The sequence below is a fragment of the Mesoplodon mirus genome (genome assembly GCF_964341445.2).
Source record: "Mesoplodon mirus genome assembly, chromosome: 7".
In the NCBI taxonomy this organism is placed as follows: Eukaryota; Metazoa; Chordata; class Mammalia; order Artiodactyla; family Ziphiidae; genus Mesoplodon; species Mesoplodon mirus.
The window spans coordinates 268077-295549 of record NC_138983.1 but is presented as its reverse complement, the minus strand read 5'-3'; the positions used below and the strand labels follow the sequence as shown (position 1 = coordinate 295549).

The 27473-nt window shown below is 60.2% G+C and overlaps 3 protein-coding genes and 1 long non-coding RNA gene across 5 annotated transcripts; 1 reads left to right on the top strand and 3 right to left on the bottom strand.

Moving 5' to 3' along the window:
• Nucleotides 1-223: 223 nt before the first annotated feature.
• LOC309807856 lies at nt 224-2024 on the bottom strand. Its single transcript, XR_014294677.1, has 2 exons — nt 1932-2024; nt 224-1680 (listed from the first exon to the last, which is right to left on the bottom strand). It is a non-coding gene; the product is annotated as an uncharacterized lncRNA (long non-coding RNA).
• Nucleotides 2025-3875: 1851 nt separating this feature from the next.
• Nucleotides 3876-8002, top strand: IFITM5 (interferon induced transmembrane protein 5; the record flags this gene model as incomplete). The annotated part of the gene is made up of 2 exons (XM_082627800.1): nt 3876-4067; nt 4674-8002. 2 exons carry the CDS (start codon nt 3876-3878, stop codon nt 4884-4886), a joined length of 405 nt encoding a protein of 134 aa, XP_082483926.1. The 3' UTR covers nt 4887-8002.
• Nucleotides 8003-8136: 134 nt separating this feature from the next.
• On the bottom strand, nt 8137-13874 carry PGGHG (protein-glucosylgalactosylhydroxylysine glucosidase). Of its 2 annotated transcripts, XM_082627799.1 has the most exons (14): nt 13425-13871; nt 12898-13181; nt 12369-12579; nt 11857-12292; nt 10941-11060; nt 10359-10490; nt 10025-10136; nt 9760-9832; nt 9530-9666; nt 9255-9388; nt 9033-9128; nt 8861-8958; nt 8575-8786; nt 8137-8472 (listed from the first exon to the last, which is right to left on the bottom strand). In XM_082627799.1, exons 2-14 carry the CDS (start codon nt 13154-13156, stop codon nt 8417-8419), a joined length of 2076 nt encoding a protein of 691 aa, XP_082483925.1. In that variant the 5' UTR covers nt 13157-13181; nt 13425-13871; the 3' UTR covers nt 8137-8416. The 2 variants fall into 2 exon arrangements, with proteins under 2 accessions (XP_082483925.1, XP_082483924.1); XM_082627798.1 differs by having other exon boundaries at nt 9255-9832; nt 13425-13874.
• A 1107-nt stretch (nt 13875-14981) lies between these two features.
• NLRP6 (NLR family pyrin domain containing 6) lies at nt 14982-27317 on the bottom strand (the record flags this gene model as incomplete). The annotated part of the gene is given in 15 exon segments (XM_082628126.1): nt 14982-16456; nt 16892-17030; nt 17033-17058; nt 17137-17289; nt 18372-18464; nt 19298-19776; nt 19778-19942; nt 19945-20094; nt 20098-20192; nt 20195-21046; nt 21321-21359; nt 21607-21814; nt 21818-21887; nt 24155-24284; nt 27254-27317. Coding segments are annotated over 15 exon segments (2802 nt in total). The 3' UTR covers nt 14982-16317.
• Between the last annotated feature and the right edge of the window lie 156 nt (nt 27318-27473).

The following is a 27473-nucleotide window of genomic DNA, read 5'->3' as shown; positions in this document are numbered from 1 at the left end:
CTCATATAGAAAAGCACTAAAATCATTAACTGAGATGTCTGATCCTCGTGACTACCAGGAACCTTTTACCGAGCTGTGTGCTTCACTGCACGCATTTCCTAGCTAAAACCATACGTGCACTGGCTTCTCCCCTACCTCTTCGGAGCAGTTCTATTACCGAGTCCAGAGTCCGAGTTCGTAATGCTCCCGCACTGACAGGCCGATGAGTCAAGAGACAAGGTGATGGGGAAGAAATAGTGACTTTATTCAGAGGCCAGCAAACCAAGAAGATGGTTCCTAAAGAACCATCTTAATTCGGGGTAGAATTCGGGCTTCTTTTGTGCGAAGGGGAAAGGGGAAGCAGGAAGATTTGAGATTAGAGGGTGAAGGCAGATTGCAGACTTCTTGGAGCCACCTGGCCTTCAAGGAAGCATAGCATTTCTTTGTTCTTCTGCTTGCTCCCGCAGGCTGGATCACAAGGCGCCTGCAAATCTTCAAGTCCTTAGCAGTTATTTTGACTTTACAGTCTTATCTCTGCTTATTTGCAAGGTTTCCAGGCTGAAAGCAAACTTACCTATAACAAGTAATGGCCATAAGTAACCCAGGACCGTGGGATGGGAACGTTCTTCAGGGAACTTAATGGGCTATTTGGGAACAAACAACGTTTCTCTACTGTTTAACTCTTGGTGTGTGCGGACGAAAGTGATGGACTACATGGGCTGAGGAATGGTGGGGGGGGGGAGGTGGTGCCAGTTCTGTTCTTCCTGTTAAAGTTTCTCAGAGGCACCAAGAGGCTGCTTCCCAGGCTATAGTCCTCAGTGACACCATTAATAAAGCTGACCTCACAGTTCTTGCATTGTGTGTTTGTCTTTCAGTTGACAGTTTAGTCCAGCAGCAGCGCACTCAAGGATGGACGTGCAACATTCCAGGTCAAACAAGCAGGTTGTCCTGACCCTGTGTCATCCACCACTGCTTCCCAAGGCCTGTCTCTCTGCTCACACCTGGGGCTGCAGGGGGATCCCTTTGGGACCAGATGATGGGGAAGGAAGAATTCCCAGCCCCGTTCTCCATTGGTCAGCTCAGTGTGAGGGAGACAGCTGGCCGCAGGATGGGTCCTGCACTCCAGCCCACTCAGGGGTGGCCTGAACACTGGGGTGAGGGGCAGAGCTGCAAGCAAGTTACTTTCATTGGACCCTTGTCCCCAGAGGGGAAGCATGTACCTGGGTGTGGTTGCCAGTACTGCTCCCAGACCTCAGCTGCACCCCTCAGGAACTCGGAGCACCGACCCTGCACAGGAGTCCACATCATATGTCATCCCCAGTGATGGGAACACAGGCTCAGGTCTGCCAGTCACGTCCCACACCTTACCACCCCACTGGACCAAGCAGAGGGTGGGCACCCCTCCTGGCTGCAGTTAGCCCTCAGGTCAAAGGCCGTTATGAGGTGCCGTGTGGCTGTGGGTAGAATACATAGGTCCAGGGCCCCAGGCCAGGACTGGGCAGCTCTGCCCCTTGTCACTTCCTGTACCACTGGTGCCTTCATGTTCTCCGGCTCTGTGGGTTCAGAAGTTCTATTTCCCAAAGCTTCCTTCAGGTGCCACAAAAAGGTGCCATTGACCTAAGATCTCTGGATGCCCCTTTGTTTCTCATGCCTGGGTCACAGGCAGGGCCACTTGACTCTGGTCCGCAGGAAGAGGGAGGGCTGCTCCACACTGGGTCCCCTCTTTATTTATTTATTTATTTATTTTTTAAAATTTATTTTCCTTTTTTTTGCGGTACGCGGGCCTCTCACTGTTGTGGCCTCTCCCGCTACGGAGCACAGGCTCCGGACGCGCAGGCTCAGCGGCCATGGCTCACGGGCCCAGCTGCTCCGCGGCATGTGGGACCCTCCCGGACCAGGGCACGAACCCGTGTCCCCCGCATCAGCAGGCGGACTCTCAACCACTGCGCCACCAGGGAAGCCCTGGGTCCCCTCTTGCCCAATGTTATGGTAAATGGCCATGCGCAGCACTCTTGCCCCAAGACGGTCATGGTGACCAAGGCCTAGGTCTCTCGGAGAAGGGGCCACATCACACAGTAATCCACTGGGCCTAGCAGAGCTGGTAGCTGAGGGTGAGCAGAATGTCGCCCTGCTTTGGACATCTCTCAAGTGTCCTCCAAGCTCCAGAGCTCCTGAGGGCTCAGCTCAGGTCTTTGCTGGGCCTTACTGCAGCTCAGCTTCTACTGCCACCCCATCGTGTTCCTTTTTCTCCCTTCTTCAGGGCTGGACACAAAGAGCCTCCCTATTCAATGTCCTTCTCCGAGTCCAGGAGCGTGGCCTGGAGTAACCCTGCAGGGCCTGTGAGCCACTGCAGTGACTCTGGATCTGGAGTGAGGGGGAGGCCCTTGCGGGGCACAACTTGTTTTCTGTTGTAACAGGATCACTCTGGCTGGAATAGTGAGAACGCCGAGGAGGGGGCCAAGCTAACCCAGGAGAAGATGAGGGTGGCTTGGTGTCAGAGGTCACAGTGGGGGTGAGATTCTGCACTTTCTGGAAGGTGGGACCAAATGGATTCGGTGTGAGCGGCAGATGGCGCAGGCCTGCGCCGAGGCTTTTGGCCTGAGCAGTTGGACGGGTGGAGTGGCCACCACCTGTGCCAGCAGAGACCGGGCAGAGGGTGCAGTGGACTGAATGCTTGTGTCCCCCCCTGCTATTGAAATTCTAAAGTGACGGTACTAGGAGGTGGTTAGGTCACGAGGGTGGACCCCTCATGGTAGGGTTAGTGCTCTTATAAAAGGGACCCCATAGAGCTCCGCAGCTCCTTCCACCAGTGAGGAGCCCTGAGAAGTCGGCCCTCTGCAACCAGGAAGCGGGTCTCAGCAGCACCCATCCACTCTGGCACCCTGATCTCAGACCTTCAGCCTCCGGAAATGTGAGAAATGAATTTCTATTACTTATGAGCCAGTGGTCTCGGCACTTTGTTCTGGGAGCCCCAATTCAGACAGAAGGTTTGGGAGAGCCTGAGGTTTCCTGTTGGGGAGTTAGGCTGGAGATCCCGGGAGCCCTCCTCCGCGGACCCCGCCATCTGGCCCTTTGACATAAATGTGATTGACGGGCACATAGATGGCATTTTTAGCCAAGAGGCTGCTGGGCCCTCTGGAGGGAGATGAGACCAGGGTGCAGACACCAGCTCAGCCCCGCCCTCCCCGCCCCCCTGCTCTGGATTCAGGAAGAGAAGCAACCAGCCAAGGAGCCTGAGAGGACCCGCACAGTAACAGTCCAGGTCACAGCGGGTCCCCTCACAGGCCACACCCCCGGGCTCTCTCTCTTCCCCGCTGTTCTCTCCTGAGCACCGTTCTTTTCCACCCGGCAGGGTGGGCACTGGTGACCAGGTGATGCGGGCAGTTCTGGGGACAGAGGAGCTGTGCTTTCAGCAGCCCTGGTCCCGAGGAGCCCCGCCTAGCCCTGCCCTCAAGCCGAGGCAGCGGCCCACCCACCATGGCCCTGAGCTGGTGCGTCCAACTCCTTTCGTCCGCGGGGGCGGGGGCTCTGGGGGGCAGACCGCAGCCACCGCATGGCCCCACCAACAGCCTTGGAGGGGGCTCCCTAGGCTGGACTACCCGGACAGGAGGGGCTCTGGTGGCCCCGCACCGGCCCCCAGCCTCTACGGGGCCAGTTTCTCCGCGGGGGTCGGGGCTTTCTGTGGGGGAGGTGGACTCTGCGGGGGGTAGGGGGTGGGGGGTGGGCTCGCGCAGGCGGGGCGGCGGGGCGGGCGGGGCCGACCGCTCAGCTCCGGGCTGTCATTTGTCGTTAAATTTAGCTGCGGGCCGGTCAGCCGGGCGGCGGCGGGGACTATAAGCGGCCGGGGCGCCCACCCTCGAAGCAGGAGTCCGAGCGAGGAGACGGCGCTGGAACCCATGGACACGGCGTACCCCCGCGAGGACCCCCGGGCCCCGACGCCCATCAAGGCCGACGGCACCGCCCACACGGCCCTCACGCTGGGGGCGCCGCGACCCCCACCTCGAGACCACTTGATCTGGTCGGTGTTCAGCACCCTCTACCTGAACCTGTGCTGCCTCGGCTTCCTGGCGCTGGCTTACTCCATCAAGGTGGGCCTTGGGGCGCTTCGAGGGGGCCCAAGAGCGTTTCATGGGGGCTGCTTATCAAGTTGGGGTGCGGGAGTCTCCACGGGGCCGTCCGTCACCCTGACGGTGGTGGGAGCCCCTCCCTCGTGAGGGCTTCTCCACTGAGGCTGGGGTGCTGTTCATAAAAACGAAAGGGGGGGTCTAGTTTGTCCCAAAGAACCCAGGGCCGATGGGGCCTTACCCAAGGGGGTCTCTTCCATCAAACGCTCTCCGCACCGCTGAGGACTCCCTACCCTCGGAGGTCCTTGGAGGCTGATGCTGGCCTGGGAGGGCCACTGGATCCATAGCTGGAGTGGGAGGATGCAGGGTCTCCTTTCAGCCCCACTTTAGGCTGAGCCCCTCATGACCCAAGGCCCCCTGGGCGGGCCAAGCCCATGTGCCCAGCTGGGGACAGTGAAGGGAGTGGGTGGAGCCCAGGCAATAGCCCCTCAGGCCACACCCCTCCGTCTAGATTTTGGGTCCAGCTCGGGTCCTCCAAGGTGTGGACCCAGCGGCTGCCTGGGACCGGGTGGCAGGCCCCACCCAGGCCCCAAGCACGTGTAGAGAGCTGGCCCTGCTGCTGGCCCGCAGGCCCGAGACCAGAAGGTGACTGGAGATCTGGAAGCAGCTCGGCGGCTCGGCTCCAAAGCCAAGTGTTACAACATCCTGGCCATGGTGTGGGCTCTGGTGCCGCCTCTGCTGCTCCTGGCGCTGGTGGTGACTGGCGCCCTGCACCTGTCCCGGCTGGCCCGGGGCTCCGCTGCCTTCTTCAGCACCAAGTTCGACGACTCAGACTACGACTGACAGGCTGGGCCCTGTCCCCGCCCTGACCCAGGGACCCCAACCCCAGGGGCTCCACCCTAATCGCCTGGAACCCTGACTTGCCCACGGGCCTGAGGCCCACCCTCCAGCCCCAGCCTGGGCACCGAACACTGACTCTGAAGATCCTCCACGGGGACCCCAGGGCCTTACCCTCACCTCGATGCCCCCAGTCCCCTAACCCCCCGCCCCCAGGCCAGCTCCTCCCTCCCCAGTCGCCAGGCTCAGCCTCACAATTAAAAGCGCCTGGCTCCAGAAAGTGCCTTCCAGGACTGTTCCTGGCTGGGGTGGGGGAGGGTGTCTTCCTGAGGGGAGCTACCCTAGGGGCCACTGCAGCCAAATCCCCCTGGACTGCCCCCAGCGTCCATGGTGGACGCCCTGCCCTGTTGGCTTGGTGCCCCGACTGTCCCCTTTGCTCAGGCACTGGGCAGCCTGTGGCTTCTGGGTGGAGGTGCCCAAGTATTTTAGAATGAAGTTTGGGAAGCTGGGCTTTGATCTCTGCCGCTCTGTGGTTTAGTGGCCTGTCTTTCAGACTGTGTGTGGTGTGTCTCCGAGTCCACGTGTCTGCCCATCCCCGAGTCAGCGTGTGTGCACACGTGTTAAGAGGAGTCCCTGGCCAGTGAGACTTGTCCTTGTCCTGCACGTTCCTGTCCGTGGCTGGGCCTGTGCTGACCTCCTTCTTTGGGTCCCTCTGTCCTTGTGACCCTGCGTCCCTTTAATTCTGATCGATCTCTGTCCCAGCAGTGGGTTCCCTCCTTCCTGGATCAGTGGGGCTGGACACAGACACACAAGCACACAGACATGGTCACACCATCATCCGTGCACACGTCCATCATGCACACGTGCACAGGAGCACCTTCCGCACACGCACGATTGTACAGAAAGGGAGGCACGTGGGGGGCGAGTGCACGTCCTGGTGTCAGTTCACCTCCCTTATGTAACCCCCCAGCAGCCCCAGCAGAGCCTGGCAGAGTGGGGGCTGCCAAAGACACACGCACACCCTGTGTGGCTGGGGGGAGGCCCCTGGGCCTTGCTGTGGCCAGGCCAATGACAGGGCAGGCTAATTGCAGGGGCCTCAACCACAGGGTGGCTCAGGGCTCTGATTACCCCACCCATGGTCCCTTCCCTCCCTTTGCCTGCCCACCCTGCCTGGGGTGGGGCCGTGGGTCGGTCTCTGTCTAGCTGCTGTACTTGGAGCCCCCAGAGTAGCCCCCCTCTTGTGACAGCCAACAGTTGGTCCAGCTATCTCCAAAGCATGCCAGCAGAGATGAGTCCCGGCTGCAGGCCAGTGGTACCCCAGCCCCATGCTGAGTGTACACTGCTCTGAGCCAGCCCCTGAGGCAGAGGTTGTGCTGGCCGGGGCCCGGGGTGCAGATGGAGCACAGCTCCTTCCCGGGCACTGGTCCTACACTGGACTAAGGACAAGGCCAGTGCTCGGACTAGGATGGAGACAGTGTTCCAACACTGAGCTCCAGGTTTGGCCCAGGAAGGGAATCAACCCATGCTGGACACACAGGCTGGGAGCAGGGGTCAGCCTGTGTGTAGCCGGGTACATGTCTCCAAGCAGGGGATGGTCTTCTGGTCTCCACATTTGGTGAGGGGAGCAGACATTGTCCAGCCCTTGCCCAGTTGCTGAGGACAGAGAATATGCAGTCAAGCCAGGCACAGAGGAAGGTCACCAGCAACCCTTCCAGCCTGTCTCCTGGGCAGGTTGAAGGACCCTGGTCAAGTTCAGGCAGTTGGCTGTCATGGGCCGGATCAGCCAGGCCAGCACACACATCCTGCCACCCTGTCACGGCCCCTTGGAGGGTTACCCCTCCACAGGCACAGGTGGGTGTGCGTGCGCGTGTGCACACACACACACACACACACACGGCACACACACGCGGCACGTATCAAGCTATGTCAGTCCTGTGGGTGAAGGGCCACCTACCACCCCCACCTGATGCCTGTGCCCACATCTGGCTCCAGGGCTGCAAAGGCAAGTGTCTGCTTCATGGGGACAGTCCCTGGCCAACATGCTCTGCTTCAGCAGACCTGCCTGGGCCTCTGCGGCACTGCCACTGGTTGAGCGAGAGCCTGTGGGCCCCTGGGGGAGCCCCACCAAGTCGCGGGATCCATTCTGAGGCCACAGGCCCTCAGGGAGCTGGTCTGCAGCTCGGCCGCACTCCCTGCAGCCACCCCCTTCCCTCTCCCCCTCACGGGGCTTCAGCCCATCACAGTTTGTCTGCCTGGTGTCTGCTTCTTGGAGAACTTGGGCTAACTCTCCACTGAGAACAGAGAGCAGCGGTTTGCAGATGAAGGAGGGGCGCAGACGTTGACGGGACCCGCTTACTTGCTCTACGCGAGCAAGTGACTGTGCTTCCCAGCCGCGTGGAAGGGAAACTTGATCCTTTACGAAATCCTCACGTTCAGGAGGGAGCTCGTCAGCTCCTCAGAGCAGACAAAGCTTGCCCATTCCTCAGGCAGATCTGCTGCAGCAGGCTCGGCCCCCACCAGGATTTCCATGGCAGACACCATCTCGCCTCACCCTGGGGAAACCCAAGTCTGCTGTGCCAACTGAGGGGCTCAAGCCCAGGAGGAGACAGTGGGCAGAGCCTCGGCTGAGGGCAGCCTGCCCAGGACAGGTGGGCCCAGGGCCATGGCCTTGAACTCACGCACACTTGGCCCCAGTCCTTCTGGCTGCTCAGAGGAAATGCAGGGTCTTGCTCCACACCCCACTCCCCTCCCTTCCTGGCTGAGGAAAGGCATGTGACAGAGACCATCCAACTTGACTGAAGTGGCCCAGAGGCAAGAGGACCCAAGGACTGAGGATGCTGAGTGCTCACAACAGCCCAAGAGCACCTGGACCCAGCCATACCTGATGCGCCCTTGTGTGACACAGAAGGTTCCTTTGTGAAGCTGCGACTCAGTGTCCCAAGTAATCCCACAGGAGACTGAGTCTCCCCCACGCCCCTCATCCTGCCGTGCTCCCCATCAAGGCCGGCATCTGCCTCTGTCTTCTCCGCAGAACAGTTGGCCATTCCCCCACCTCACCCTGTGGGGTCCTAGGGAAGGGGCACTGAGGGAGGGCGGGAGCAGACATGCTGTGTGAGGCTGCAAGAAAGCGGCCCATCTATGGGGGGTTAGGCTGGGGAGGGGATCAGGTTAGAGGCAGAGTCTTGAACTTAGGCCAAAGAATCCAGACTTTCCTTGGAACCCGTGAGCCTGGCTGCCATGTGGAGGAGGGTGGGAGGGGGCGGCAGGCTGGGAGGGCATTGAGGAGGGGTGGGTGCAGCCAGCGGGGGCACCCACAGAGGGAGTGGCCGGGGGGAGGACCTGAGAGACACCCCTGAAGCCAATAGCCCTGGTCGTTTTGGGGGAGGGGGCTGGACTGGGCCGGTGAGGGGGACTCGGTGGGGCTGGAGGGCCCAAGGGTGTTCCAGAGGGGGTCCTGTGGGCTCTGCGCAGATGTTTAATGTCTTCAAAAAATCTTCCCAGGAAACTCCTGGAGCAGAACTTGCTGCCCCTGCTTCCTACAGGTGTGACCTTTGTATCCGGCCAGCTGAGCAGGGAAAGGAGACCTTGTGCCCTGCAGGGAGAGGAGGCATTGTGGGGTGACGGCACACACTGGGGGCTACCTTGGGGGTCACGTGCCCCGGACCCCAGGGTGAGTCTGGGAGTAACGGCCTACCTGGGGACAGGGGGAGCCGATTCTGTGATGGCCACAGCTCAGCCTCCAGCGGGGGGGCCCAGGGCCCTGCTCGGGCAGTGACCTCAACTGTCACAGAGCCCTCGGAGAAGGAAAAGTCAAGCTTGCTCCCCTGGTAGGAGATGCCAGAGACGCACACTCCGGAGACCCCCGCTGGACACATGGGGTCGAAGGTCAAACCGGCCTCAGTGATCCTGCGGCGAGGGGAAGGTTCCGTGAGGAGGGGGGTGGCGGCAGGTGGTTGCCCTTTGCCTGCCACTGCACTCACCTGAATCCCGTGACCCCAAAGAGCACCGCCTGCAGGAAGCCCCCCATGCCTGTCAGGAAGTTCACGGCACCCGACCTGTCTGCATTCTCTGTCCACACCTGCAGGGGGCAAGGCAGTCAGTGCAGGAGATGGGCGTGGTCGGCGTGTAGGTCGAGGGTCTGGCCAGGCTGACCTTGAAGGGCTCCGTGATGTTGGCGAAGCTCCTCTCCAGGAGGTCCCACGCCCGCCCGGGGTCCTTCAGCTCCATCCAACCCACTGCAAACATGCTCTGGGGACAGAGATCAGAGGTCACGCTGGGGTGAGGCCCACTGTGGGGGTAAGGAAGACTGAGGCCAGTGGGACAGGGCTGGGGCTGCCATGAGGACCACCACCCCACACCCTGCAGTTTCCTTACCCAGGTCATGGCAGGGCCCTGGGGGGACGTCACAGCCTCATACATCTCCAGGTTTTGCCTGCGAACTTGAGGACTCAGGGGGAAGGGGACGGGGTACCCCAGGAGCACAACATCTGCCTGCTTCACCTCCTCTCCTGGGGGGGAGGGGGGAGGTGCTGCTGATGGGGTAAGGTGGGGAGCGCGGGGACCGCTCTGTTGGAAAGGGGGCATCCAGGGCGGACACGAGGTCCTGTGGGAGGGGACAAGGGCCCTGAAGGAGCTCCAAGTCCACTCACCAGGCTGGTACCCGTCAAACTCAGGGTGGAAGTTCAGTTTCGGGTCAAAGGGCACCTTGATCTTATCAGCCACCACCAGCCACTGGTTGGGGACGGGCTGACCCAGGTCCTGGGCCAGGGCGGCAGCAAAGCGCAGGCTAGGAGTAGAGACGGGGAGAGGCGGGCTGCAGCCCCGGCACTCCTGGCTGGCCCCCTGCATGGCGGAGGTGGGGCGGGTTCTTGGGTCTGACCTGTTCTGGACCAGGACGTTGGTGTACACGGAGTTGTTGACCCCTGAATGGTATTCGTCAGGGGGCATGACTCCTGGGCACATAAGTACAAGGTGGTATTCAGTGCAGGGTCTTAGGGACCTGCCCCTGATGCCAGTCGCCAGTGTGGGCCTGGTGACCACATGCTGAACTGAGAAGCATCCACCTGCTCCCCCACTTGGGACCATCCACTCCCCCTGCCCCTTCCCCGTCATCTACGCTCCTCCCACCATGGCCACGCTCTCACCCTTCAGGTGGAACTTCTCATCCCCAGGGCTCCACTCTACGCGGCTGCACCAAAACTCAGCCACGGCACTGACCACATCCCAGCCCCCAGCCTCTCGGAAGAGCTGCAAGTCCTGAAGAGCAGAAGGTGGTGCATCAGAGGCCGTGGCACCTGTGATTCTAGTTCCCACAGGTCACTGCATTTCTTGCCAACGCCCACCCTTCTGAGTGCCCAGAAATGGAGGCCTGGCTCTGAGATGCTCCACCGGACTGGCCCAGACAGGAAGTCATGGCAGCGTGGAGGGCGTGGCCTCGCTAGGTAGGGGGTCACACGTGGTGGCACAGTGACACCTCACCTGGGTGGTGTGGTAGTACAGCCAGAAGGCCAGCACCACGGCCCCGTTGATGTGGATCTCCTGGGTCCCATAAATAGCCTCAGGGCAGACCTCCAGGCCGGAGCCCGCGCTCTCCCAGGCAAACTTGGCTCCCTGGGGGGTTGGGAGGGGATGGAGTAGACTTGACTCCGCTCTCGGGGGGCCGGGGGTAGCCCACCCCGGTTCTCGACGCTCTCAGCCTTCAGCCATGGAGGGCAGACAGAGGCGGGGGCACCAGTTGTCCCGGTTGCCCTCGTGGGGGCCTGCGGGCTCTGAGTGCCCTCTGTGTGGCCCCATCGTGGGCCAGGTGGCTTCTGCCCCGTTTCCACTGTGTACTTACCCTGGGGCAGGGCAGTGAGGGGACCCCCTGATGGGTCCCGGTCAGGCTGTTGTTCCCACATGTACAGGACAGGCTGGAGGATGCCGCAAAGCCTCTATAAGAATCCAGGACATTCCAGCCCCACCCACGGAGGGGGCTGGGGTGAGGGATGAAGGCCTGGGGGGGTAGTATGGGACATCAGCCCTTTGGGGGGCCCCGTAGGGTAGGTGCTCAGTTCCCCTCACCTGGTAGCCTAGGTTCTGGGCGTTGTACAGGGCGCCACCGAGCGTCCGGATGCGGTACTGCAGGAGAGCCCTGGCGGCCTCTGGGTGGAACATCAGGATACTGGGGAACATCCAGAGGTCCTGCGGGCACAGCCGAAGAGCCCCCTTCTTCTGGCGCTCTCACTCCTCTCCCCCCACGGGCCACATCCAGCTCCCTCCTCTACTGCCCCATCTGGGTCTGTCCTGGGCCCTCTGCCTGCCAACCCCACAGTCCCATCCCCAAGCGCAGACGCTCCTCAGGCCTGGTCCCCAGCGGGCATCTGCGTCTGCTCAGGGCTCAGGCCAGAGTCTGGGCGTGGGCAGCCTGGGCGGGGGGGTGCCTGCTCTGTTGTTCACTAGCTGCCCGACCCAGAGTGAGCAACTTAGCCTCTCTGAGCCTCACCTGTAAAGGGAGCACAGCACCAGCTTCTCCAGCATCAGGAAATGTGCAGCAGCACCCTGGCCCCTCCCAAGCCCAGCCATCAGCTGGTCCTGGCTCCCTCACCTCGCTCCACCCTCGCTCCACTCAGCAGCCACGAGGGTCTTCCCAGAGCCCACGGCTGCCCATGCCCTTCCCCAGGTAAAGTCTCCACGGCCTCCTCGACCCCCTCTACAACTGCTCTTGCTGCAGTGGTGAGGGCACCCTGGACAGATGCCCTGCACCTGCTCAGTTCTGGGCCTCTGAACCTTCTGGTCCCCTTGCCTGAATCACATCACTCGTTTTCACCAAATGCCTACACAGCCTTCAGCCGAGACACCACTTCCTCCAGGAAGCCTTCCGTCTGCCACGGTCCCTGTGCCTCCCCAACCACAGCCCCATCCCACGCAAGACAGAGGCAGCAGCTCTGTGTACAGCCGGCTCTGCAGCAGGTGCGCGTTAAGGGTGGAAGGTGCACACCTGGTCCCAGAAGACGTGGCCCCAGTAGCATTCCTCACGGCTCCCGTTGGAGAGGCCCCCTGGGCTGAGGCCATGGCAGATGTATCCTGGGGCCCCGGGCTGGGGCAGGGCACTGAGCAGGTAGTAGAGAGCTCCACGCAGGGCCTGGCGCAGACGCAGGGGCCCCTCCACATCCAGGCCACAGCCTGCCCAGAGCTGGGCCCAGGCCTGTGCATGGGCCATGTAGAGAGTGCGCCTGGCCTGCAGCTGCAGGGCATCGGCGAGGCAGGCCTGGGCTTCGGCCTGGCTGCCACCCACCACTGTCAGGAACTCCCATGTCCCATCCTCCTCCCCTTCCCCAAGGGTCAAGGCGGGGGGCACTGGCGTCCACAGCATGTGCACCTCCTGCTGTGCCCCACCAGGCTGCTCGGGGGTGAGTGTGTGGCCGTACAGGTACCTGCAACAGGATGGCTGTGTCTCAGGGACGGGCTCCCTCCTCGGGCCACCCAGCCGGCCCCCCGCCCCCTCCTCACCGGGCTCCCTGGAAGTCAGGACCCAGATGCAGGTCCAGGTCCGGGCTTTCTGGGGAGAAGGCTGACTGCAGCAACACAGTGATGGGCCAGCTCCCTGTGGCCAAGCGGGTGATGGACACACTGAAGGCCAGGACGTGAGGCAGCGTGCGGTGGGCATAGATGCGCTGGGAGGCCCGGAAGCTGGGGCCCTCCAGGGTGTGCAGAAAGGAGCCTGGGGTTGGGGGAGAAGGCAGGGCAACTTGCACACCCCACTCGGGGCTGCCGAGGACAGTTCCAAAGCTGTCGGCCTTTCTGGGCGGGGAGTGGAGTCACCTCCAAGCCCCATATGCCCTGTCTGGGAAGCGACAGCTGCACAGGGGCCGCCAGCTCCTGCCAGCCCAGGAGGCCCGTCCGGCTGAAGGCCTCACAAAGTGGCCTCTCAGGGCTTCCTTTTCTTTGGGAGTTGGCATCCTCTGGATGGGACCTCTGTCGGGTCTCCCACTCACTTGGAACAATGGCGGAGGGGAGAGGGAGGTCAGGCAGTGGCTACCTGTGTTAGTGTCCAGGACAAAGGTCTTGGTCAGCTGCTCTCCTGATCCTGCAGGGGCCTCCAGCTGGACATTGAGGGGACTGGGCAGAATGGCCCGGTGCGTATCCCCCCAAGCCCCATTGTACACGCCGCTCACATGCAGTGTCTCATGATACACGCGTGTGCCCAAGTAGGCATTGGTCACGGTGGCCAAGAACCGGGGGTCACTGGGCAGAGAATGGGCAGTGAATCTGGTGGCGTCCTTGCCAGCATCCTCCATGGAAAGGTTGGCTCAGCGGAGGGGCCTGCAAAAGGGGGAGTCAGAGGCCCCCACCATTGGTTGGGCCTCCCTTTTCTGTAAACCCCGAAGCTCGCCTTGGAACCTGGCTAATGCCCCCACGGGTGGAGGGACGGGCATGACCCACCTGGGCAGCCCCGACTGTCCAGAACCCCACTCTCAAGCCACCCCAGGAAACATCCTCAACCCTCAGAGACCCTCGCCCCCAATACTGATCTCCGGGGACACAGCAGAGGCCCCGGACTCCCACCTTAGGGCCTCAGTCCCTTCCAGCTCTCTCAGGGCGCACCGCCTCGAAGCCGTCCGGCTGGCGGGAAGGGAGGAGGCCTCAGCCGGCGGGCCTCACCCTCCAGGAGGCCGGCTGGGTACGGGGTGGAGTGCCGGCAGCAGCTGGGGGTTGGGGGGCAGGCGGGCCGTCGGCCGCGTCCCTCGGCTCCAGCGGGTGGGCGCCGGACCGGAGGGAGAAGTAGCCAGCGGCGGCCTTGTCACCGGAAGGCCCCGCGGTCCCCGCCCCAGGGAGCGCAGGGCGGGCCGGATGGAACGTCCCCACCCCCGGGGCGGGCGGGCCGCCTCGACCAGCCGTGCCTGCGAGGCCGCGAGGAGCCCAGCTCCAACTCTGCCTTGAGTCTTCTCCAAGGGTGGATCTGAGAGGGACGGGGTTTCGGCTTAGGTGTCCCCTCTCTTGCCGCCGGGTCCTGCTTCTCTCCCTGAACCCCCCGTCCGGCCCGGGGAGGTGAGGCAGGTCCCCCTCCTGGAGCCCCGCCTTCCTTTGTCCCCGCCCCACTTTCCGGCTCTCCCCAGCCTCCTCTCTCAGCCTGTCTACCCACTTGCCCCCTGCCCCGCTGGAGGTTCCAGGCCCTGGGCCTGTCTGGACCTCGTCTCTCTGGCCCTGGTCTGACCCGAATGACTCTGCTCTGACCACTCGCCCAGCCAGAGACACTCGGATTCAACGTGGCCCTGAAACCTGCTCTTGCCGTGGCCTGCCCAGCACAGGCCATGGTGACTTCACCCATCGCGCTGCTCAGGCCCGCTGTCCCCACACCTACATCCACCGACGTGCCCCCGTTCCAGGGCGTGCCCGCTCTCACCGTCCACCCTCAGTCCAGGCCGTGCTCCTGGGTTAGTGCAGTCCTTGTTCTGGCCCCACAGCCCTTGTCAGCAGAGCCAGAGCCACATCTACCCCAGGAGTGGTCAAGTTCTCAAAGCCTGCAGTGGTGCCCACCTCACCTGCGGGACAAGCCACCCAGGGCGCCCTCCCCACCCTCAGCCCCTCCCCCATCCCGCTGCTACCACCCTGGCTTCCTTGCTGCTTCTGCACCATTCCAAGCACGCTCCCTGTCATGGAGTGAATGTGATCCCCCCCCAAACCCATCCGTTGAATTCTAATCCCCAGCGTGATGGTATTTGGAGGTGGGGCCTTTGGGACATAATTAGGTCAAGAGCTGTCAAGAACGGGATTACTGGGCTTCCCTGGTGGCGCAGTGGTTGAGAGTCCGCCTGCCGATGCGGGGGACACAGGTTCGTGCCCTGGTCCGGGAGGATCCCACATGCCGTGGAGCGGCTGGGCCCGTGAGCCATGGCCGCTGAGCCTGCGCGTCCAGAGCCTGTGCTCCGCAACGGGAGAGGCCACAATAGTGAGAGGCAAAAAAAAACCCCCAAAAAACAAAAAACGAGATTACTGCCCCTATAAGAAGAGGCCGGAGAGCTCGCCCTTTTTCCTACCCTGTGAGGACACAGCCAGAAGACAGCCATCTGCAGGGAGAGGGTCCTCACCAGACACCAAATTGACTGGCATCTTAACCTTGGACATCCCAGCCTCCAGAACTGTGAGAAATAAACCTATCTCGTTGACAAGCCACCCGGTGTGTGGTATTTTGTTATAGCAGCACGAGCCAACCAAGACAGGCCCCTTGGTGGCCTTTACACTTGCTATCCCACTGCCTTTTCCTCAGGACATCCTTAGGGTTGATCCCTCCCTTCCTTCCGTTTTCAAATGCCTCGTCCACAACCAGATTTTCCCAGACTACTTACATGTAAGAGGAAACCATTGGCTCCAGCCCCCCAGTCCCCTGCTTTCCCTTCCTCCTAGAATGCCAGCTCCAGGAGGGCAGGGATTTTTTGTCTGTTCTGTGGCATGAATAACTGGATTATGGAAGGGAATTTGGGGAAGTGAAGGGGCTGACTGGGGTCCCAGAAGCTGGCCAAGTCCAGCAGGGTTGAGCAGAGAAGACTTCAGGATTCGGGGGCTGTCAGTCGCTGGCCCTGCCCATGGAGGCCAAGCCTCACGTCAGAGCTTCCTGCATCAGGCTGTTCCCCTGAGCTCACCCAGGAAACAGGGGCTACAACCCTGTCCCACTGAAATGGGCTGGGGACCAAAGGAAAGAGTATGAGCACCTGTTAGGATGCCTGGCTAAGTGCAACAGAAACCAACAAAAACAAATCCCAAGGAGAATTTATCATCAGTGCATGGGGGCGCTGCCCACCACCTGTGCCATCACAGCTCCCATCTGGAGCAGGGGCTACTGCTCCATGTCCACTCTCCTCTGGCCTGTTTCTGAAGTCCTCAGACAACGAGTGGACACCTCTGGGCTCAGACCACACAGCCTCAGGGATGGCTTCACTCCTAATGCTGAGACCCAAATTCCTGAGGAGGGAAGGTGACCTACCTAGCTTCAGCCAAGGGTCAGCCCCTGCTTGATCCCCTATGGCTGGAGCCAAGTAGTGGGCTATGGGTGCCCATACTGCGCATGGGCACAGGATCAGCAAATGGGTCATCCTGCACCAGGTAAAGGCCAACACACTGTAGGTTCTCAATTCCTGGGGCGCTCAGCATCACCCTTGTTGCTGAGGGGCGCCTGCGATGGGAGGGCTGGAGGGTCCCAGTAGAGGAACGTGGGTGGGGCAGCAGCGGGGTTAGGGGAGGGGAGCCCCTCCTCCTGGTGGGGAGGACCTGCCCCCAGGGTGTGGGGAGGTCTCGGGAGCTGTCCAGGAGCAGGTAAGGGGCCGTGTCCGTCTGGGTCTCCCACCTGCCTGTCCAGAGCCCCTCAGGCTCAAGAGTTGCCCACAGCAGAGAGCGCCAACCTCTTGCCCTTGGAGTGGGGAGGGCTACTCCGTAGGGCTGACTAGAGCCCTCCCCCAGGGCCTCAGGGGTCACTGCCGAGCCCTTTGTGAGGCTGGGGGTCGCTGTCCAATGCTGGGTGGGTGATGGCCAGTCCCACCTTTGCTGTCCCCACAGCCCACAGCTCCTGCAGTGACCGCTCGCTCAGCTCCACGGAGGTTAGACTGTAGCCGTGTGCAGAGGACAGAAGTGGAGTTGGTGGGGGAACAGGGCTTGGGGAGGCAGTGATGGGGAGCTGTTGGCCTGGGTTATGCCAAGGCACACAGTGACAGGAGGTGGCCACTAAGGGGGGCTGTCAGAGGCTGGGGGAGCGGGTAGGGACTAGGGGCCAGAGCCTTGAGGGGAGTAAAAGCGTGTCAGTCCAGACTGTGGCCACGTGCACCAGACACTAGATGGACATTTGGTCTGGCGGAGTGGTTGAAGCCCAGGGCTGGGGCCAGGGATTTAGGGGGTGGGTCTCCAGGGGCTGAGTTTCAGTGGGTCCCTCGGGAGGGCCCTGGGCGGGGCTCCTCTGTGAGGTCTGGGGGAAGCCCCTGGTGCCCACCCCAAGCCAGGGTGGAGATGCTGTGTTCCTGCACCTTTCCCGGCGCTGCCCCCACCTGAGGCTTTGCAGGCGGCACCCTGGGAGCTGCAGGACGGCACACAAGTAGGTCGCCATAGTCCCCGACAGCTGGCAGCCACTGAGGTCCAGGGTAGTCGGCACTGGGCTCTGCTGGAGCAGGCCAAACACGTACTGGGAACCTCCTGGAGGCCCAGCTGCTGCACCCTAGCGGGCAGTGCTGACCGCAGGAGCTGCTATGGGAGCCCCCGTCCCCTCCTTGGTCCCTTCCAGGCCGGCCCTCACCTGAGTGTCTGCAGCCGGCACTGGGGCCAGGCCAGGCCCTCACTCAGTGCACGCAGGCCGGCCTCGCTGAGCCAGCTGTGGAAGAGGCCCAGCTCCGTTGGGGCCTCAGAGAGGTCTCCGCAGACCAAGTCGGGAAGTTTGCAGTGGGACAGCCTGTGTCAGGAAGTACATGGGTGCCCAGCTGTGCAAGCTGCCCACTCCCTGGGGGCTGAGGTTCAGTCTGCAGACGTGCTGGCTCCACACCTGCCTCCCTGGGCCCCACAGAGCTTCTCCTGCCCTTTGTCACCATGTGTGTCCCTGCTGGACTGCACTCCCCTCTTCCCTCAGGACATTCTCCACCAGCTTTTGGATGAGCCAGTAAGAGACCTTATTCTCAACACGTCTAACTCCATGTAATTACCCACCAAGTGCAGGTGGGCTGAGCTTATCTAGTTAGCCAGTCCCTAACACTTGGGCATTATAAATAACGCTGCGATGAAGAGCTTATGCATTTAGCTGGGCAGTAGAATTGATGGGCCAAGTGAGCTGATCACTGTTTTGGCTCCTGATGTTTATGCCAAGTTAAGTCACCCTGTCACCACTGACACGTGACTGTACCTATTTCACCATATGCCCCATCGGTATGAGTTCTTACAGTCTTTCTTACTTTCTGTTTACTTGGTGGTAGTGAACAGTAATTGGAAAGTTTATGTACTAAGTACTGCCTCATTAATTCTCACTCACATCAGCCTTCTGAGGTGGAAGCTACTGGCTCCATTTCCCAGGGGAGGAAACTGAAGCTCAGACAGACTGGCCTGTCAAGGGCACAGAGGCAGGCAGACTGGCCTCAGAGCCCGCGCCCTGAACACCTTCCATATCTGCTTGTAAGAATCCAGAGGGACCACCCAGCAGTTTACAATAGCACTTAGCAGCCTTCCTTGGGAAGGAAAACACAATCTGGCCTTCTTTATCCCTCCCCCAGAATGCTCAGCTGTACTCTGCTTCCCACTCAGACTGGGGCCAAGCCCTCTGTCCTAACTAGCACCTAAGCTGTTGCCGGAGCCCTGCGCCCATCCCCTCTTCCCCGCTCTGTCCTGTGTGGGCAGAGCCTGTCGACCCCAGCAAGGGACACCAGAGGCCACAGGTTCTCAGCCTGTCCTCTCAGCCTCCCCAGAGAGGGCCACACCTCTGCCCCTGCCCAGGGTGTCCTGCTCTGCATCCCTTCCAGGGGAAGGGCCGGGGGCATGTTCACTCACGTCAGGGTGTTCAGACCACACTGTCGGTCGGTCCACTCGCAGAGTGGATGCATTGGGGAGCCCGGGGCTTTTCTCATGGTGGTTCGAGAACTACTAAGAGAGAAAGGAAGGTGAAGGCCCCAGCTCCTTCCAATCCCTCACTCCCGCAAAGGACTCCTTCCTACGGTCCTGAGGTATTGGAGCTGCTTCTGCCCTCACCCCCAAGCTGGGCCAGGACCCTCCTCCCTCTTCATCCCAAGCCCAGAGTGAAACCACTCAACTGTGACCACAAGCACCTCCCCACTGAAGCTGTCTATGTGAGTCCCATGGAGGCATGTCACCTGCACACACCAGGTGGGCCTGTCCTTGCACCTGCAGTGGGCAGCCCCAGCCCCAGCCCCTGTCAACGTCCTGACATTCGTTCTCCCAACAGATGCTGAGCACCTGAGTCAGGTGCTGGGTTGGAATTGACTGCACAGAAACAACGGCACGAGCTCTGCCCCTGGAGGAGCAGAGGGTCTGGTGGAGATGGGCACATGTCATGGCATATGGTGGTCAGTGGGGCATGTCTGAGGCCAAAATGGTCTCAGGCCAGCTGGGATGGTTTGGAGAGGCTTTGAGGATAGGCAGTGAACAGTATTCTGGGTGGAGGGAACAGTAGAAGCAAAGGCTCAGGGCACAGAGGGCGTGGTGTACGCCAGAACTTATGAGAAGGCATCATGGTGGGTGGGGGCAGTGCTGAGGTGTGGGGCATGGTGAGGACACCCTGGGAGCTGCCTTGCAAGGAGGTGGGAAAAAACAGCCTGAAGTCGTGCCTCTCCTCTGGGGAGCAGGTGTCAGGTCTGGACACACTCCCCAGGCCCAGATGGACACTTCAGTGCATAAGATGCACACATGCCACACACAGGGGGCCTGCAGAAGAGGGCCGCCCTGCTCTGGGGACTCACGAGCTGCCTCCCAGGCTGCCCTGTAGCCGCTTCGTCAGGCTCTTCTTTTTCTTCTCCTGTGCAGTGGCCAGTCTGCAGCTAACCAGCTGCAGGGCCTGCCCCGCCGGGCAGCACCGCACGCAGTAGCTCAGGACGGCCAGGTCCATTCTGCTGAAGTGGGCTCGCTCCAGTGCCAGCTCAGGGAGGCCGCGCAGGGCCTGGTGCACAAGGGCGCCCTCCTGCGTCTCGTACCGGCAGTACAGCAGCTCCAGCAGGTCGCCGAGCTCTTCGCCCTCCTCCTCCTCTGACTCCCCGGCGTCCTGGAGCGCTTGGGTCCCCTCCGTCCCCTCTGGCGCCGCCCTGGGGCAGCCCTGGCCCTGATCCTGCACCCACCTCAGGACATCCTGCTTCCCGCGTTCTGAAACCGCGCAGCCGAAGTGGTGCTCGATGTCGCGCATCCTCTCTGTGTTCAGTAGCCCGAAAAGGAAGCGCGTAGTGAGCCGCGAGGTGGCCAAGCAGCTCCGGGTCCCCCCGCAGAAGTGCCCCTACGCCGCCAGCAGGTGGGGGAGCCCTTTCGTCCTCCAGCAGGTAGGACAGCACGGCTAAGAATTCCTGGAAGGTCTGGTCGATGAACCGGTAGGTGACCTCGGTTTCCAGCACGCCTGGCACATCTCCTTCTTGCTGAGAAACTGCGCCTGGACTTTGGAGCCGCAAAGCTCCAGTCGTTCCATGTCCTTCTCAGAGAACTGCGCCCTGCCCGCGAGGACGCCTTCGCAGGCCAGGCGGCACAGCTCGTGCAGCTCTTCCTGCAGGCGGGGTCAGTCGGCCGCGGGCGCCGAGCTCAGGACGCTGCCGATGAAAAGCAGGTACACGGACGTGGTGGTCTTGGAGGTGCGCGACAGGTCAGGACCTGGAGCAGCTGGCGCAGAACGGGACACACGATCCAGCACACGGCGAAGCACAGCGAGAACAGCGTCTCATTCTCCTTCGCGAAGCGGTAGGCAGGCCCCGCCCTCCACTCGTCCTGGAAGAACTTGTAGAAGTACTTCTTCTTCTTGTCCTTGTCGGAGGGGCCGCGCACCTCGGGGCGCTGCGGGGAGCACAGGCGGCTCTGCAGCCTCCCGGGGGCTGCGGCGAGCGCGGTTACCAGCACGCGGGCCGTGGGCAGCAGCGCCTCGCTCGGCAGGCCGCCCAGCATCCGCGCGCCGCTCGCGGCCTCAAGGGGGTCTGTGCAGGGCGCGGCCTCGGCGGGCCCTGGCGCCGGCAGTTCGTCCACGCCGTCCAGAATGAAGAGCAGCCGCTTGGACTGCGCTAGCATCTGCCAAACCGGCGCGCTGCGGTCGGGGTACTGGTCTAGGATCCGGTCGGCCAGGCTGCACGTGCGCGGTCGCTCCAGCACCTCGCGGCAAGACACGAAGAAGGCGAAGTCCACCTGGCCGTGGTACAGCTTGCCCGTCGCCCAGTCGTACAGGATTTTCCTGGCCGCCATGGTGTTGCCGATGCCCGCCGGGCCCTGCAGCACCACGGTCGGCGGTCTCTGGCCCTCCCCGTCGCGGCCGAGCAGGCGGTTGAAGGTGTGGGTGTCGGATCGCCGAGCGCGCTCCGGCTCCGGCTCCTCCGAGGGCCCCAGAGCCTTGTGCTCCAGGCCAGCGCTTTCGGGCGCGATGCGCAGTTTGATGAAGCGCTCGCTCATCTTCACGGAGCGACCGTCCCTCTCCTCCACCTTGGCGCGCTGCCCGAGCACGTGCTCTCGGTATTTCTTCTTGTACTCTTGCGGGCAGGGAAGGGCCAGACAGAGGAGAGGGGAACAGGGGGTCGAGGAGGAGGCGGGCTGTGTCAGCCGCCTCTCAGGGGCCTGTTGCCCTCCCCGCCGGGCTCAGACCTCAGTTTCCCCTGTTGCGCCACAGTCCCCCTCCCATCCGCGCTCCTCCCTGGGACCAGCTGTCAGGAAACTCCGAGTGATTTCGAGGACACTCGTACTCCAAACCCAGGGCTCAAGGCCCGGACAGCTCGGGGCCTGCGCCTCCCACCGAGAGAGAGCTACCGGACACGGAGAGCAGCGCCGAGGAGCTGGGGCCGAGCCCTGAAAGGGAGGACTGCGGTGAGGCCCCGCCGACTGTGTGGTGTGGGGAGGGGCGCAATCACGGGTCGGGGCCACCCGCAGGATCGGAGCCCTGGGGCCCGCGAATTTGTGGGTGAAGCGCGCCCAGGCCGGAAGAGCTCCGGGGCTTTTCTGGGGAAGCGGAAGGATGGAGGCCTGTGGCCAGGACTCTGCCCAGGCGGGAGGGAACGGAGGGCGGGGACCCTGGCGAGCCCCACCCCGCGCTCACTCCGCAGCCGCTGCTCCTTGAGCCGCGCCGCCACATCGCGCACGCCCGTCCTCTTTAGGGTCTTTCGCGCCGCGTCCAGCGCGCGCTCCGGCCCGTCGAAATGGATCAGGTGCTCCGCGAGGTCCACGGCATCCGCGCCCTCCAGCCGCCCCCACGGTTTGCGGCGGCCGTCCAGCGGCGCGTCCCGCAGCTTGTGGCGGAAGCGCTTCTACCGCTCCTGGCTTAGGTCTTGGAGCGCAGCCAGGAGCGGCTCCCGGGCGGCGGCAGGGAGGGGCTCCGTGCTGACGGCGGGCGCACGGGGTTAGCACGGGTGCCGTGCCCCGGTGACCCCCGCCCCTCCCCGCCGCTCCGGACCCCAGCCCCGGGCGCCCACGAGCGACAGGGGCTTAGACGCGGCCCCCATCTATCCAGGTGGCTCCAGGCCGACGCTCGATAGCGCTCTACCGGGAGGGCCGTCCTCTCCTCCCAGAACCCCTACCGAGGACTTCGCTCCAAGGCGTTCCAAAGCTTTGGGCGGGCACTGGCCGCCGCTGACCCAAGAGTTAGGGGGTGCCTTCCTGCTCCGCACCTCCCTTTCTGCTCATTCTTTCCACGCATCCAGGTCAAACGTCCAAGATAAGATGTCTACCAGGGCCTGTGCTCTCCCCTTTCCTCCTTTTCCCTCCTTTCCCTCCGTTCTCTTCCCCAGGAGCCCGGAGCAGTTGGCCTCAGCAAGGAGCTGGACTCACCACCTGGTCCAGGCTGTGTTCCGGAATTCCCCAGGACATCCGTGCTCACTGGACCCTTTGGTGAGGCCCAGCCTGAGGGCCTTGCACCAGAGGCTGAGACTGAGCCCCTGGTGGGGGACAGACTCCACAGATGCCCTCTGGGGGGATGGAGTCCCTAGAATACTGAGCCTGGGGGACAGCGGGGAAAGGATGTGTGAAGGACACGGGGTGTGAAGCCCCAGGAAGGCAGCAGGGTGAAGTGGAGGACCCAGAGGGCTGAGGCCAGCCGATTCCCAGTGACCGCTCTGAAAGCCCGCACGCATCCAGAGCGGGAGCCTCTGGCTGGTCTCCAGAGTCTGGCCCCGAGGTCTAGCACTCAGGGGCAGAGGTGGGGATCAGAGAGGCGACCCCTCCCTAGCCTGACTGGAGCCATATCCCAGGGGCATTGTCCGGCCCCGTCCATGCCCCAGACCCAGGTGCTCTAGCTCGGCCAACACGGAGATGTCTGTCCGACAGTCACCAAGCTCCGAAACTCAGGCACTGTGGCACCTTCGCACGACCGGTGTTTAAGAGCTCTGCTCAGTGGCCTTTGGTTTTCTACTGTTCCTTTATTCAGTTCACGTTCTCTGAGAACCCATGGGGTGTGGCAGCGAAGCATGGTTGTGAGAAGTAACTGCGGAGCAAGGTGGGCTGTATGGAGGAGGTGGCTGGCTCAGAACAAGACCTTAAACTTTAAGGCCTCAAGATTGGTTAAATTCTGAAGGCAGAGGTGAGCGAGGGCTTCCTAGGTAGAGGGGGCAAAGGAGGGACATGCACAGTGTCATTGGGGAAAGGAAGGCTGTCACCCAGGAGCCAGGAGAAAATGGGACAGGGAAGTGCTCTGTGGCCTCCCAGACCTGGCTTAAGCAGGTTGATGGGAAGAGCTTTGGACATGAGGAGTGTGTGTGACTGATGGGTGACCACGTGGGACCCCATGAATGTGGGTTTCTACTGACAGTGTCTGCCTGTGTGTACTGTGGGTGTGTGTGTATGTCTGTGTCTGTTGGTGTGACCACCCTAATACTGTGTTTGCGTAAGTGTATCTATGGTAGGCTATAGAATAGTCCCCAAAGGTGTCAGCTCCTAGTTCCTGGAACCTGTGAATGTTCCCTGAAATGTCAAAAGGGGCTTTGCAAGTGTGGTTAAATTCAGGATCTTGAGATGGGGAGATTATCCTGCATAGTTATTATTGAATGTCATCACAAGGGTCATAGGATGGAGACAGAGGGCGCTTTGGCACACAGGCAGAAGGCAATGTGACACTGAGGCAAGAGGCCAGGCTGCTGGTTTTGAGGATAGAGGAAGGGGCCACGAGGCAAGGAGCACGAGGAACACAGCCCTAGAAGCTGGAGATTCAGCTGGAGAAGGAAGACATTCTCCCCTGGGGCCTCCAGAGGGAGAGCGGCCGAGCCATCACCTGGACCTCAGCCCAGTGAAGCTGACTTTGGGCTTCTGCCCTCCAGGACTGTAAGAGAATAAATGTGTGTTGTTTTCAGCCACCAAGTTTGTAGTAATGGCTAAGCAGCCACAGGAAACGAACACAGTATGTCTCTGAGTGTGCATTTCTGTGAGAGTGTGTCTGCAAGAACAGGGGCTGCGGCATCATCACTGCCTTTCAGGCTCCACAGGTCATCCCTGTGTTCAGTACCGCTTCCTTCAGGAGCCTGAGACCTGCCCTTGGGGAGGGAACCCAGAGTCCAGGGAGCCTCTGTTCTGCTGCCCCTTCCCCAGGAGGAAAGGGTCCACAGAGGTGCCCATTCTACCGACGAGTTTTGTTTCTATTTAAGACAGACAGTCCCCACCTCTCCTCGAGGAAGGCGCAGGGAGAAGGAGGGGAAGGCTGTTTATCCGCGCTCACACCTCCCCCAAGGCACCCTCCTTGCTCCTTCCTGCTCCTAAACTCCTGCTGCTGCCCTGCACATGGGCAGCCTCCTGGGCACAGAGCAGGATGGGTGAGGGGAGAGCCTGGAGGACACACCGCCAGCACACTTCCTGGTGGGAGGGGCACTCTGTGCTTTTTAAACAACGTGAACAAGTCTCTCTCGTTCCCACAGAGGCCTGAGAGGACGGAGCCGTGTGCCTGCCTGGTGTGTTGGAGCAGCCCCACCTGGGCCAGGCTCAGAGCAGGGACGAGACCCTCCAGACCACAGTGTGGGCAGCGCCCAGCAAAGCAGAGGAGGGGGCAGCATCTCCGAAGAGTTAGGGTCCTGGAGACAAGCCCTGAGCAAAGTCTGGCCTCAGCTGCCAGAAGGACGACTGCTGGGAGCCCTGTGTGGGGTCCCAGATGCTTCGACTTGCCCCCGACTTAGCTCCTCTGATGCGCTGGGATTCTGCAGAGGGGGCTTTGCCAGGGAAAGCAGCAGCCTAGACCACAAAAGCAGATGTTGTAGAGCTCAGCTGTGGACAGAATCTGGCCCTGCACAGCGCTGGGCCATCGCGGGGCCCCTGGCCACAACCCCATCCTGAAGACCCGGTGCGGCCCTCACTGATCCCCTCATTGAGCCCTGAGATGCTGCACAGACTTCCCACACAGGCCACGGCTGTGTTTCTCCTAAATGCACATTCACTTTTCTCTCTCAACAGTATGAATTCTTTTTTTTTTTTTTTTTTTGCGGTACGCGGGCCTCTCACTGTTGTGGCCTCTCCCGTTGCGGAGCACAGGCTCCAGACGCGCAGGCTCAGCGGCCATGGCTCACGGGCCCAGCCGCTCCGCGGCATGTGGGATCCTCCCGGACTGGGGCACGAACCCATGTCCCCTGCATCGGCAGGCGGACTCCCAACCACTGCGCCACCAGGGAAGCCCTACACTACAAGTTTTTATATGCTGTATTAGTTATTTTTCATCTTAAAATGTGTTTTTTCACAGTCTTTTTTTTTCTTTCTTGCACAACCCTTTAACATGTAGAAAAACCATTCTTTACTCACTGCCATACAAAAATAAGACATGGGCTGGATTTGAATCAAAGGCCACAGTTTGCCAACCCCTGAGACAGAATGTAGTTTTTTGAGCCTGGGTTCTTTCACTCAGCACAATGCAACCACGTGGTTGTGTCTTGGTAGTTTGTTCCTTTTCATTGTTGAGTAGTATCTCATTGTGTGGATTTTATATGATGCTTTTTAACTTGGTCTGTTCATTTAATAACCATTATGTTTTGGACCTCTTTTCATGCTAGTGTATATAAATATATCATTCTTTTTACCTTCATCATAGTTGCCCGTGGTACAGATGTAGAAGTGCTTTAACCAGGGTCCTATTAATAAACGTTGGATTAGTCACATTTCCCCTACTATAAAGAGTGCTGTAGGAAACAACCTGATGCATGAACATTTTTACGTGCAGATCAGGAAGTTATGCACCTCACTTCTACTCAGAATCACGTAGCCAATCCTAACAGCAGGAAAGAGTGGGAAATGTAGTCTAGCCATGTGCCGGGAAGACAGGAACAGGGAATCTGGAGCACGACTAGCAGTCTTGGCTGCACTACTCATTCGTGTGTTCTGCTGAGCTTTCTATTGCCACATGCATGGGTTATATATAATTATATATAAATATATATGTATATATATATATATACATCCTCATATATATGTTATATATAAATTATATATATGTATATATGTATATATATTTTTTGCGGTACGCGGGCCTCTCACTGCTGTGGCCTCTCCCGTTGTGGAGCACAGGCTCCGGACGTGCAGGCTCAGCGGCCATGGCTCACGGGCCCAGCCGCCCCGCGGCATGTGGGATCTTCCCAGACCAGGGCACGAACCCATGTCCCCTGCATTGACAGGCGGACTCTCAACCACTGCGCCACCAGGGAAGCCCTATATATTTATTTTATATAAAATTATATATAAACATATGTATATAAACATATATAAACATACACACACACTCCCACATGGGAAACTACTTTATAACCTAGAGTACAGTGCTTGTTTGCAGTTTCTTTTGCCTTTATTCGGACAGACTCCACTCATTTTTTTTAATATTTATGTATTTATTGTTTGCTGTGTCTGGTCTTGGTTGCAGCGTGAGGGCTCCTCGTTGCGGTGCGCCGGCTTCTCTCTAGTTGTGGCACCCAGGCTCAGCAGTTGCGGCACGTGGGCTTAGTTGCCACGTGCCACGTGGGATCTTAGCTCCCCAACCAGGGATCGAATCCGCATCACCTGCATTGGAAGGTGGATTCTTAACCACTGGACCACCAGGGAAGTCCCAGACTCCACTCATTTCTGAAGTTACTTAAGTCACCATCTTTCCCCCACTCCCTTCCCTGAGATTCTTTCGTACATATGTAATATGGTTAGATTCTTTCATGACATACACTGCATTAGTCCTTGGATCCCCTGACATCCCAAGCGGTACTTTTAGTTTGCAGACATTAATGTTCACTCTTTGTGCTGTAAAGTTCTATGAATTTTGACAGGTGCATAATGTATATCTACCTGGTGCCCAGATCCTGATTTCTAGTGCCATTCACCAGTAAAAGGGACCAGGGTTCCCTGGCTTATTCTAGCACTGGGGCAGAAAATATACAAGATGAGTCTGGAGCATCTTACAGTGCCAGTAAGTAAGAATGTGTTCAAAACAACAACAACAAAAAAAAAACCCCAAAAAACTCCATCATGAAAAGGGTATGCCAAAGGGACACAGAAGCCAAAAGAAAGAACTCCCAACACCAAATCTGGAAACATTTGAGCAACAAGATGAAGTAGTATTGATTATAATCCAAGGCATAAGACAAATACCCATGAGTCCTTACTGATACGTCTGTGCCCCTGACATGATGTGACGAGAAGGGTGCTTTACCTCTGTGGTCGTCCTCCCAAACCCCATAACCCAAGAGAATCCTGAGAAAAACAGGAGACAAGTTCCAATAGAGGGGTACCCTATGACATACCTGAACAGTTCTCTTCAAAACTGTCCAGGTCATCAAAGACAAGGAAAGCCTGAGAAACTGTCATAGCCCAGAGGAGCCTAAGGAGATGTGACGAGTGACTGTCATGTGGGGCCCTGGATAGGGTCCTGGAATAGGAAAAGGACATCAGAGGGAAACTGAGGAAATATGAATAAAGTATGGACTTTATTTACTTAATAATGATGTATCAATATTGGTTCAT

What these genes read in the sequence shown, in the direction of transcription:
- PGGHG (XM_082627798.1), bottom strand. Translation starts at nt 13,156, where the DNA reads ATGGAGGATGCTGGCAAGGACGCCACCAGATTCACTGCCCATTCTCTG. An exon ending in ACATCACGGAGCCCTTCAAG is followed by an intron (nt 8,959 to 9,032) that starts GTCAGCCTGGCC and finishes TGCCCCCTGCAG; the next exon opens with GTGTGGACAGAGAATGCAGA. An exon ending in TCGGCTCCCCCTGTCCCCAG is followed by an intron (nt 8,473 to 8,574) that starts GTAGGCCGTTAC and finishes CTCTCCCTGCAG; the next exon opens with GGCACAAGGTCTCCTTTCCC.